This window comes from Lathamus discolor, chromosome 10 (genome assembly GCF_037157495.1).
Source record: "Lathamus discolor isolate bLatDis1 chromosome 10, bLatDis1.hap1, whole genome shotgun sequence".
Taxonomy (NCBI): Eukaryota; Metazoa; Chordata; class Aves; order Psittaciformes; family Psittacidae; genus Lathamus; species Lathamus discolor.
In genome coordinates this window covers 14,439,782-14,452,500 of record NC_088893.1, presented here as the reverse complement: position 1 = coordinate 14,452,500, position 12,719 = coordinate 14,439,782, and the positions used below count along the sequence as shown (strand labels likewise).

At 45.0% G+C, this 12,719-nt stretch overlaps 1 protein-coding gene across 3 annotated transcripts in view; it reads left to right on the top strand.

The window, feature by feature from the left end:
* GRIA1 (glutamate ionotropic receptor AMPA type subunit 1) overlaps positions 1-8,848 on the top strand; it is a 120,606-nt gene extending 111,758 nt beyond the window's left edge. For all 3 annotated transcript variants that reach the window (XM_065690183.1, XM_065690184.1, XM_065690185.1), the window contains 2 exons: positions 3,584-3,718; positions 6,024-8,848. In XM_065690183.1, coding sequence (XP_065546255.1) covers positions 3,584-3,718; positions 6,024-6,212 — 324 coding nt within the window. In that variant the 3' untranslated portion in view covers positions 6,213-8,848. The remainder of the gene's footprint in view (positions 1-3,583; positions 3,719-6,023) is intronic.
* Positions 8,849-12,719: the final 3,871 nt, after the last annotated feature.

The following is a 12,719-nucleotide window of genomic DNA, read 5'->3' as shown; positions in this document are numbered from 1 at the left end:
GAAAACGGTTAAATTTGGCCTTAACACCTTTCAGCCAAGGAGAATAATGGCAAAGAGGATGATGGACACAGTGCCACATTTGAGAGGAACAGACGGGAATGTGCCTGGTTGCTGCAGCAACAAGGCCAGGCTTTGGAAAGACAGGTTCTTCTTTCTCTTTTCACATGCCAATCTTCCCCCCGCGTCACCGCTTTGCCGCTGCGGGAGACAAGCGGTGACATTTACACTCCCACTAACAAGCTGGTTCGGTGATGGGCAGCTCTGCAGGAGAGCATTTGGTGTCAGAGAGCCTGTGCAGAGAGGAGGGGAGGGTCTTCTCCAGCAGTTACCATAACCTGGGGCTTTTTATTATTATGGGCATTATTAAGGCAGGAGCATGCACAGAAACAGCAGGCAAAGCACAGGTGGGGCATGCAGCATTTCCTGCGTTTCTTATGGGTCTGCTGCTGCAGCTGATGAGACCACTAAGATGACATTCCTGCCCAGAGAATGTCTCTGCATGTCCTGATGGGAGAGGGGCGGAAACAAAAAGGAAAAGAAAAAGAAGACAACCAAGAAGTTAAGCAGCAACACAGGAGCAATTTCACTTCTCAGCCTTACTCATGATAGCAGCCTGTGCCATCAGCCATGCCCCTGTAGTTCAGTGTTACCCAGTGACCCACCAAAGCTGCCTGTGTCTTTGGCTCCTTGGGAGGAGCCTTATTACAGTGGCAGAGGTGAAGCTCAGGCTGCTCTCTCCCTCCCATCAGGTTTGCCCACCTCTGTGCTTCACTGTGCTTTCCTCTGCCTTCCGGAGAAGACAACTTCCAGTTTACCCAAATTGTCCCAGTAATAACAGTCATAGTAGCAATAACAGTAATGGTAACACTAATAATAATGCTGCCACTGCAAAATGGAAAATACAAGGAAAATACAAGGAAAATACAATAGCACTGTAATTAATTTTGCGACATAGTGGTGGAGGAAATTGCTTTGGGTCATCTTCTCTCTCTTACTGGTCAATTTGCTGCTGGTGTCAGGAGGAAAGTGGAAATTAAAGAGCCAGGTGCCCTGTTGGACCATGATCTCCAAACTGGGGATAAAAACACAAGAGTACCATGGCCAATGAAACTTGAAATTTGTGTATTCCCTTGCCCAACAGAGTCAATGAAACCGAGTTTCCTAAGAATCTGTGGCTGCAAATCATAGACCCATGTGGAGACTCTGATGCCTACTACGGATTGCGCTGATACATTTTCTGAGTGAAGGCATTAATAGGTTTTTCTTTTCTACAGTGCCATTATTTTTTCACACAGCCTGGAGTTTCCTGATATCTTGGAGATTTCCACCCTTCTGTCAAATCAACATGAAAGAAGGTGCTGAAAATTATTAGCAAGACACAGACAAATAAGCTGCTCCACCTCCTTCCCTGTCCCCATCCTTACCTCTGAGTGTAGAGCATGTGCTAATCAGCCACTTCTCGTTTAGGAGCGAGGCTAAGAGATTAGGATGTCAAGGAGGTCAGCTCACCTCTTGTGTCCTTGTCCCTCCCTGAAGCTGGTGCAGCCCCATCAGACGGGATTTGAAGAGGGGCAAAGTACCTGAAGTGGTGGAACACAGTTTTCTCAGAGTAACTGCTCCTCTTTTCTAAATCTTCACCAAAAAACTCCCCACCTATTTCAGCTAGTGCTTAGAAGTATACCCAGTAACCTGCAGAGAAGAGATGACTGAACAAATGTAAGTCAAGCCTGGGGGAAAAATGCATGAAGGCAGATTGTGAAAGACCAGATAAATAATCCTTTAAATACAGGAAGTGTTGAAACAAAGAGGATATTTGCAGAAATTTCTTCATTACAGAGAGCTCACAGGAAGCATCACGAGCTTATAGATTATAAACTGAGCAGTACCCTAACTATTCTATGAGAAACCAAACCTGTCCGTCGGCAGTGACCATCACATCTGCAGTGGTGTAAATGCACACAGTGACAGCAGCGAATCTCCTGGGAGCGACGTCAATCAGGAAAGCATGGAAAATGAGACAACTTGTGGAGGTTTCACCAGCAACCAAAACTCTGCAGAGGTGACCCCTAATGAAACCTCAGCATCTTTCAGCAGAGGGCTCATGATGGAAAGCTGCTCCCTGTGGCAATGGAGCCTGTGGCGAGAGCTCCAGCTAGGCAGAAGCTTAATAGATCTCACAGGCACTGGGGCCAGATGAAGTGTTAAAAAAAACCCATATCTTTAGCATGGTTTTCTGCTTCCTGAATCCTTGCCCTTCCTGAAAAGTGTAAGTTGCTTATAGTGAAACCTTCCAAGCTAAGGAAGTGAATCAGCTGTCCTACCAGGGCAAGGAAGAGGCTGTGCCACCCAGCCTTCCACATGTCCATGAGCCCGCAGTAGCAGGGAACACCAAGGACCATGCAGAGGCTTTGTTACCAACTGCAGGCACTTCTACAGGCATAAATATTATTCTTTAACTCTGTGGCTGCATCTCGAATGATCCTTATGCAATTTTGCTCTCACATCCAGGGAGCTGTCAGAGCTGGCCAGACCCTGGTCACACCAAGATTTGGACTGACCTGCTGGGCTTGCCCTGGGGAATCTGGTATCAATTCAATATTGCAGAGCTGCAACAAGCATGGAGCAAGGAACCTCTGTCTGGTGGAACTATAGAGAAAGCATGCCCTAGAAACAGGAGCCTCCTACATGGATCTAAGCCACGCTATTGGGTCCTGCTGCTGCCCAGATTATCCTAACACCCCAGCTCCACCTGGTCAGCATGAAGGAGAAGGTTTTGAAACCTGCACTGAGTGACATCAGGGTTGGATGTGGGGACTCGGTTTCTGTAGTAGTGAAATGAGTCTTTCTGAGACTCGGCTCTTCCCCAGAGATCCGTGACAATTCATTAGGCAATTGTAAAATCAGAATGTAGCTGCTGACTGTGAGCTGCGGTCCATTAATAGCCCTATTTATTGCCAACCAAATAATTAGCTTAGACATGCATCAACAGGTCTTGATTGCGTATGAAATAACAGCCTTATTACCTAGAAATTAAATGAGTTCCTGAGGACAGCTCAGGTGTCACCTCAGCCTCGGTATTGAAGAGGAAAAGGAAAAAGAAAGAAAAAAATATCCCAGCCATTTCGATGTGTTGCTCAGCAACAGAATTTGCAGGGGAAACAATGTAGGAAAGAAGGAATGAGCATTTCCAAGAGAACAGGGCGAGACATCAGGGACAAGCAAATGTCACAGAGGTGGAGAACTTCTTTTTCCCTCTTTTAATCAATAATTTAAAGTAGGCATTTTGAGTAAAATGAGCATTTCAGTTAGTTGATTGAAAAATGGAGATCCCAAACCTTTACAAAGAGCCACAGCGCTGGAGAAATGTTTATTTGTTTGTGTGAGGGCAACATTAGATTTACTAGACACTGAATTGAAAATTGAAAATGCTCTTAGAAATGTCACCTGTTCCTTTAATGCGGAAGATGATGTAATGCCAACATTGCTTTACTGTGCAGCATCCCTCCCGGAGCAATCTCGTATTAATTTTGTTGTTCTCCTTCCCGTGTTCCCACCCCTCCCTCCCTTCTCCTTTCTCTTCTAGGACAAGACAAGCGCACTGAGTCTCAGCAATGTGGCGGGGGTTTTCTATATCCTCATCGGTGGGCTCGGACTAGCCATGCTGGTTGCCTTAATCGAGTTTTGTTACAAGTCCAGAAGTGAATCAAAGCGGATGAAGGTGGCAACCCATTCCCCGGCCTTTCACACCTTCTCTCTGATCCTACACCAGCTCCAAAGCTGTCTTCAGAGATGGATGCAGCCCAGACCATGGGTGGAAAGCCAAAACATAGGGATAAAGAAGTGACCATGTCACTCGACTTGCTAGAAAGGATTACGAGCATCAGAGGAAGCTAGAAGAGGGTCAAGTGGGCCATAGTGGGGAGATGATGCAAGATCAGACATGTGGCATAATGCTAGTTCAAAATCCAGATACAGAGCAAAATCTTAGCACAAATAGTAACAGAAGCGCATTGCCATTCCTTAAAATTAACAAGAGCAGACTATGGCAATGTGTGTGCAGCATGGATGAAGAGCACTGGGGCTGGTGTGATACAGCCGTTACTGCAAGATGAAAAACTCCCCAAACCCAAGCAGTTAAAAACAAGATAAAACTGGGGGAGCTCAGTAATAAATCAGATCCTGGTGCTCCCTTTGCTGGCACCCTGCTGGCACCGTTTGTGGGCTGGTGACAGTGATGTATGTTCAAAGCGTTGTTGCCCTGGAACAGATAATGTTTCCAAAATCACAATTGCAGGTCCTCTTAGAGAGAAATTGGCTTTTAATGTCTCCTGTAATGTGCTGGGGTTTTTTTTCCACCCTGTCATGGTCTTGCAGAATTGTACTTCCTATGACCCAGGAGATTTGTTTCTGCCTTTAATTCTAGTGTGCCTAAATTTCAGAGTGTCAAGAGTGGGTTACATTTGAAAGCCTTGGGGATACACATTTAATGCAGCATCAGTAGAACAAGTTCATGTTGACTCAGATGACTAGCAGAGGTGATCCCTTATACAGGTACCATTGTGTACAAGGGTGCAGTGGGGTCTGTGCTGTAAGAGTAACACATCCCTTTTCTTCCTCATCTTGACCTCTCCCTTAAGCATGGAATTCAGTTCAAGTCTATTGAGTATGCAGTGAGTTTCATAAAATTTAGAGAGATTTTCACTTCTCTGAGCACTGATACTTACCCCAAATCAAATAGAAAATAAGCAGTCGTTTTTTGGGGTTTATGTCACCATTTCACAACATGCTTAATGTTTTGTCAGCAATAATGACATTTCTAATTCACTGAAAATGTGCAACAGCTCTTTTCCCATTGAGGTTCAGGAAATTCTACAGAGGTACATTGAGCACAGGGGTAAGATTATGTGAGCAATTAATGTCCCAAATATACAAAAATTATAATTGCTGTCTACAATGTAAAGCTAGGTATGTCATAAATACACTGTGAAAGAATGTCAGAATACGATAGCTCCACAGTTTGTCTTAAGGAGATTCTGCCCTGCTGTAGGCTTCCCCCTATTACTTGAAATGACCAACTAATTCATGTCAGTGTTAGCTTGCAGTGCTCTTGCCATGTTAAAACCAGCCAACATGGGAAGGAATATTTGCTCCCAATGTTAACATCAGGTCTAAGCTTGACCCTCTGGCTGGCTCCTTCCATCAGTGACTGTCCCACAAAGACATTCAGCAGAGCCAAGCAAGTGCCCAGGAAGATGGGCCAAACCCTCTGAATACAACCTCTCAGCAAGGCCCTACAGACCCTGGGCTGAGCTGCAGATCCCAGCAGCACTGGAGGCTGCTCCATCACTGGCTAGGCACTAAGCTGGCTCTTTCCAAATCTTCTGGATAATCCTTCACCTGCATATCCCAGTCCAGAAAAGATTATGTTGTCCTTAGATATAACTGGAATGCAAAGAAACCACATTGACTTCATCTTTTAGTTTAATTATTCTAAACAGGTGGTTTCCTTAGATCTCTGAAAACAAACATTTTGGACAGTTCCTGCAACAGGAAGATGAGATTTGGTTTCCTGAATTAGGTTTGCATTTCCTGGTTACCTCAGTCATCACTGCAGACAAAAAGCATAGGCACATGCTCAACTTCTCACATGAGCAAAGTTAAACATATGCTTGCAGTGAGTCAGAGTCCACCACACGTAACAGTATTGGAGTAGTAATAGCGTATCTATGGGGGAAGTGTGTGTAATGCCTCTGCTCAGATCCAGATAGATGTTCTTATGTTGTAGATTTTGAGTAGTTTTTGCATATGGCACCATGCACTAGGCCCCAAAATACAGCTGAAGCATTTAATTGTGAATGTAGCAGAGGTACGAATTAACAGAGCAGGTACAGGTGTGCAGGAAGTGAGAGTCTGAATGAGACGAGGAGGGAGAGAACAGTGTGAGAAAGACAACACTGTTTTATATTGCAACTTCTCCAGCATTGCTAAGGACAGGGGGAGACCCCCCCGTCCTTCCTAAAAAGGGTTTTTGTTTGATCCCACAGCAATCGATCAACGAAGCCATACGGACATCAACCCTTCCCAGGCCGGCTGCAGCAGGAGGCAGTGGAGAAAACGGACGTGTGGTCAGCCACGATTTCCCCAAATCCATGCAGACAATCCCATGCATGAGCCACAGCACTGGCATGTCCCTGGGAGCTACGGGATTATAATTGGCCTTTTGACCCATTGCCTGGGTGAGAGCAGGGGCAGCCCAACTCCACCCCCTCCAGAGCCAAAAACAAACCCAACACCAACAAGACAAACGACGATGACAGAAGGGACAATTGGATGGATCTTCTCTAGGAAATCAGTTCTATTTCCCTTTCTATTTGCTAACAGATCCACTGGCAGGAGAACAGAAATAGGTCTGTACTGCAATAAGGAGAGTGTAATGGGATTTAACAGACTCGTGAACCGTCCCTGATCAAAGAACCACTGGAACACTAATGAGGACTATGCCATTTTGTTTTAACTTGGTTGTTAATAAGTCTTAGTGTGTGCAATATATATATTTTTTCTTACTAATTCCTGTGGTGTCAGGGTAACATCAGCCCTTTCCCTTTTCCCTGCTCAGTCCTTCAATCTGGTTTAGTTTGGGATGCAAACCATAATGTCTGAGCTACTAACAGCAAAAAAGAGAACCCTATAAATGGCAAGTTGAACTCCCTACAGGGCATCAGCATTGACGCCTTTTGTCCATCGTGATTCTGCCTTCTGTTGTTCTGTTGTGAACCTGGGCTGTGGAGTTACTGCAACGAGGCAGACAGAGCTGCGAACAGCTCTCCCTGCAGCAGGAAGGACTTCATGTGAGAAAAAACCTAAGCAAAAACACGAGGCTGTTTTGCAGGAGCAAAGTTGTGAGTGAGTTTGGAAACCCCAGGTAACCTAAGGACAAAGTGGTCATTCTTCCAGAGATGATACATGGCGGTTCAAGAGAAGAATCGTGTGCCTGGATTGGAGAGCATCGTGCGTAGCAGAACAGAGCAGATGGTTGGTCTAAAATCATGGTTGGCTGCTGTTTATGGAAGAGAGAAAGTAAATGCCGCATCCCCCTCACATGTGACTCTCCTGCCTAGGTTATTGGGGGCTAATAAGCAATTGTGAACCATTTCTTCATTGCTTAGCTTCTGTGTGTGCTCCCTTTTTGGTGGTCACATAAGGGAACCACCTTGAGCCGGGAATAGACCATCTCAAGACAACCAGTTCTAGATGGCTGCCTATTAACCAGTAAAACATGCTAGAAGTCATGGGGCTGCAATGGGAATATCCCTGCCTTTTTGCTCTGAGATCCCTTTTTGGCCATCTTTCTAACAAAGAGGGACATTCTGTAGATAGCCGACTCCTGGAAGGAGCGGCTGAAGCAAACAGAGGAGGAGACCCTACAAGAGCTTCATTCAAGCATCCATGACATTCAACAGCATCAGAGCTGGTCAAACTCAGCCTTCCCATCAAGTTGTGGCCTGTCTGGGTACAAAGCCAAAAGTAGCAGATTCCCACTCATGTATCCTTATAGAGAGGGAAGCATCCACAAGTCAGGAGAGCAGTTTTCTGACCCCAAACTTGGTATTGCAGAAACCAATAGTCCAGCCACAGGCATGGAGATAAAAGGGGCAAGGATGGCTTTCCAGAACCACATAAAAGGTTCATTTTGCGCATGGACAGATGAATGCTCCCCACTGATAGACCTGAGACACCTCCCTAGGTCGAGGGATTCCCAAGGGAGCATCTGGAGAGAGAGATATGTGGGGCAGGGACCACAGTGAACCCACTTAGCCTTCCCCCATCTCACTGACAGCAAATAAAGTTCAAAGCTTCTCACAGGACTCAGCAAATATCTGTGTGGGGACTGAGCTGCTATTGGAGTGTCCTGAGATACTTTTTCTCTTATTTTTTTCTTTTTTCTTTTTTTTTCTTGTTTTCTTCTTTTTTCTTCAACATAGCAAGAGAGGAGCAGGAAAAGAAGAGAGGCAGATGAAGAGAAAGTGATGCAGGCAAATGACTGGCACGGGTCTATGAGGAGGATCTTTATATACAGCTGTCCATAAGTACCGCTGGAAGCTGCTCATATACGTTTCCACTAGCATATGAATGTGCAGAGCAATACTTTTACCACCTTTAACACCAGCCTGGTCTGAAGTATCTGTTCCACTTACCCAGTTGTCACACAACACTTTGGAGACCAGCAAGTCAGAGTCAAGGTCCTAAGCTTGGGCACAGCATGTCTTGTGCCAATCTTTTCCTCTCTCCACAATTGGAAATCATTGTGAACTTAATCTCTCATCACCGAACACGAACTCTGTTTTCAGCCACTCCAAACACCTCTTCAGGTCACGTTGTAGTGGTTAGCATTGTTTTTAATCCACTTCTCTTCATTTTAACTTCAGTTATGCATAAGTGCTAGCGCAGTGGAGGCATCCCACAAGCTAGCCTGTTTCCATGCCTGGAGCTCTCAGATGCAACTCCTCACTCAGCTCTTGCCACATCCCAGACCTTGTAAAAGCAATGCACTACTGGGCACTGTAATGGGATCCAGCTCCAAGACCCATGGGTTCCCTGTTCTCCTTCAAAGACAGGACCACATGGCAGCAGGTCAAGGGGAGTTAAGATGGACTTGTGAGAAGCAGCACATCTGTGCTAGGACTGGCCGCCTGTGACATGAAGATGTGAGATGCAGTTGTCAAAGGCTTTTGATCAATGGAGGGGTTAAAAAACAAACAAAGATGAATAGGACAAATGCGTGGAAAATGTTAACTTGTAATATGTATTTTTACTACACTTTTCTTAAAAATAGAGTAATGGTAAAATTCTTGAAGACATTGCCATTTTTTCTCAACAGGAATCCATATTTAACAGTTTTGGCTTTCATTAAATTTTGCTCTTTGGTACCTGGATCTTTTATTTAACAGCTATATTTGTTTTAAATCTCTCTTTGTTTTTTTTTTCCTTTCTTTTCTTTTCCTTTTGGCAGTACTGCAAAGGATTTTGCTTTGTCAAACACAACAGCGCTTTTCTTTTCACATTCTCTTTTTTTCAAGCAACATTTTTATTGGTAATTATTATTTAGACAAAAATGAAATTATCAGCTGGAATTTTAATACCAAGGATCCATCATCCATTCTTCATACCTGTCCATGCCGTTTTGTGCCAGTGCTGGATGTGTGGAAATGAAAATGATGTTACCCCTCAGGCAATATTACCCAACCTGAATCAAACAAGATTTCCTTGATTATTGCTGTGTCTGACTTGTGAGCAGCAGCCAAATAAACTGCTTCAGGTTGAAATTGGGTATCTATCTAATATTTACCCAAGAGTCAGGAAACTAAACATTCGTTGGGTTCAAAGTCAGTGATTTTGTTTTGTTTGGAGTTTTGTGGGGTTATTTTTTGAGGAGGGCTGCTAGGGGATTTTAGCTTGTTTTTACAGAGGGAAAAGAAAGGATCAGCTCAGAGATAATTCGGAACCAGCACTGGTCCAAAAATCATCACCAGGATCAGCTTTCCTAGGAGCCCCCATGCTGTTTCAGAGGCTTGGACATTGAAGATGTTTCTCACTCAGTTTTCACACAATTAACCTGCTAAATTCTTTGTCCGAAAGTCTGATGAAGGGGAAAAGAAAGCAGGATTTAAAGGGCTTTGGACATGCTGACAGCTGCTGAGGTTAACTATAATCATTAACATTCTTACATAGCTCTTGGTGTCACAGTTCTGGATCTTCCCCATATCATCATTACCATTTACCAGCTGGGGAAGCTGAGACACAAAAGCACCTCTGACCAGGCATCCCAGGTCACCTCACAGGCTGTAGGTTCAAGGTGACAAACATTCACAAGGGGGTTTTAACACACTGGTAAGTTTTAAAGATAGAGTCAGCAAGGGGCAGAATTAATGCGATTTGAAGCTATGAACCTTCAGAATTAAAAGCAAAAGAGACTCATAGTCAAGGGGGCCTGAAGAAGAGGTTTCCCATGGGCAGGTTACACTGGATCAGTCCATTTTGGTCTTCCACAAATGCTTAGGCACTCAGTACTGTGCTGTGGGTCTGGGTCCTGTCTCAAAACACTCTTCTTGCCCACTGGTTCACTCTTGGTTCCCAGTGAGGTTGCAGAAACACACAAGAAATGTTCCTTGATATCTTGGCATAAACAGGACAAAATTCCCTACTAGAGGGAAAAGCAAATATTCCTTGTAAGAAAGTTTCCAGTGAAAATCCCAAACTATCTTCAGCAGTTGTTGAAGCAGATGAGGAACAGATGCATCACCCAGTCCATCCCTTTGCTATGGGATGATAACCCTGCTATCAGGACACAAAGTTGGGTTACTCCAAAAAGATTTGGCTGGACTTTTGCCTATCTGCCATCAGATGCAAGGAGAACCTACTCACCTAAGCTCAGTGAAAGGATACAGCATGGGCTCATCAGTGTTTGCTGTAACACAGTGGGTACCACTAACTTGTTCAGATCCAGCAACTCAGCCACATATCTCCATCAAAAGTTTGGGGATATATGAAGTTTTCACTGTTAAAATAGGCTCATGCTCAGTTTTCAAAGACATGGTCAACCACCCATCTCACACAGGGCTCTGGGTCCTCAGGAGAACCTTTTTGTGCACATTTCTAACATATTGGTCCACCACAGAGGAGCACATCAGAGCTTAGATGACCTATCACAGTGATGTGTGGTACTCTTAGGACACTGTTGGTATTCTTCACTGCTATGACATGAGAAATAACAGCACAGACTGGGGCTTAGCTAGTGGAGGTCACTCTGCAGCACCATTTTGGAGAGTGGAAGAGTTGGGTTCAGGTTCTCCCCAACAGCAGTGACACCAGACTAACCCCAAATACCTTTTGGAGACCTCCGTGCCCTCTTCTCTGATGGCTTTTTTAGCTGCTGACATCTTCCAAATAGATTTCCCAGTTGCTTTCGCATTACTTGTAGGCACAAATCAATCCACCAGTGCTGGTTTTGTGTCCTGGCAGCACACTGCTGATGAAGTCCCCATGCTTACATCTCTGGTACCCACATAATTAATTACCTGACAGAAACACAGGGATGTCATTGTGCCATGCAGAGCTGCCCATCAGCCCACAGGAGGTCAAGGTTTTGGGGATAAAATCCACATGCAAACCCCAGCTCAAAAGATGCAAGACAGTACCAAACAAAACTGCTTGGGCTCCACATTGCTTCAGCTTCATTACGAAGATGACACACACCACCACCCCCCCACCACCACCCCCACCCCCCCGCCCCGAGCTTCCTTCTTACACAGAGATGCTCTGCTCTTTTCCAGATGATGTGAATGTGTAAAAGGGATTAATTGAGTGTGAAAGGACCTGGAAAATGTTCTCCTAGGCATGCAGGGGTAGCTTGAGACTGATCTCTCCATCAAAATCCCAGTCATTCCTGCTCTAGGACTCCACTCGGCCCTGACCTGCAACATCACCTCCCATTTCCCTTCTGTCCATCACCAACTCTCTTTCAACCTGTACACCAATCCCACCCTCAGCCCTGCCAGCTACTCCTGTCCAGGACCTGAAATAGGCTCTGAGTATGTACATGGTGATTGTCTCACTACAGACAAGTCTGTATCACCACACAGCTTTAGAAAGCAGGTGAATTCATCTTCCCTTGGGATCGGGGCAGAGAGGTGACTCCAGGTATTTACTGGGCAAAGTAATCCCATAACCCATCACACTGCACTCAGCAGCAAGGAGACTTTCTGCAAATGCAGTGGTATATGGAGCCACAATCTTGCAAAGCACTAAATTATCCGGCAGTTCCCAGAGCTCTTAGACTAAACTGCGTTCTGCTGGTGTGCACTTACCCCAGGAGACATCACTGTCTGGCTGCCAGGAGGTACATATGGCTCAGGGATGGAGAGAGGCAAAGGGAGCATCTCTACAGAGCTGGTACCCAAATGAACTTGCCCACCAAATGTGTACAAGGGGAGAGCTGCTTCTAGAGCAGTGAAAGACAGTAACGCTCACCCGCAGACAGATACGGAAAAGTGCCATTAACCAGTGTTTGCACATCCCTTTCTCATGCACTAATTACGTAGCACAAACACATGCATACATTAAGAGCTGCTTCTGATGGCCCCAATTAGCTGTCAAGGCACCTTTTTGTGTCTAAGGATCAATATGGTGTAATGTAACAGTCACAAGTATGTTCATTACTCTACAGGGTTGGTTTAACATGTTCTGTGGATCCCTTTGGCAGTAATTCCTCCTCTGTTCAAGCTGGCCTCAAAATTAATATCACATCGTGTTCTATAAGTCCTGACTTTTTAGATGAAAGGTACATGGTGTTGTTCACATCCATATTACACTGTAATAAATCAGTGCTTTCATATTGGAAGGATTTCAGGCGATTCACAACTTGCTCTCAGGAACTCCAAAGACAACCTGTCTGCCAGGCCCTGGCTGGTAAAAAGATTGAAATCCATTAAAGCAGAAAAAGGAAGGGGGAAAAACACATTTTGTTGCAGTATTGTTACCTGTTCTGTGTAGGATGCTGGAGCTAAGGCAGCAATGCCAAAGCTGCATCAGGCCTCATCGCACAAGGTGGTGCACAGTGCAAGGGACCACCTGCACCGTGGAGGTTATGGACAAAGCTGACAGGGTGGAAGCCCGATTTCCCTTGACCAAATAGCAGCAGAGACAAAAGTGAAGTTTCCCTT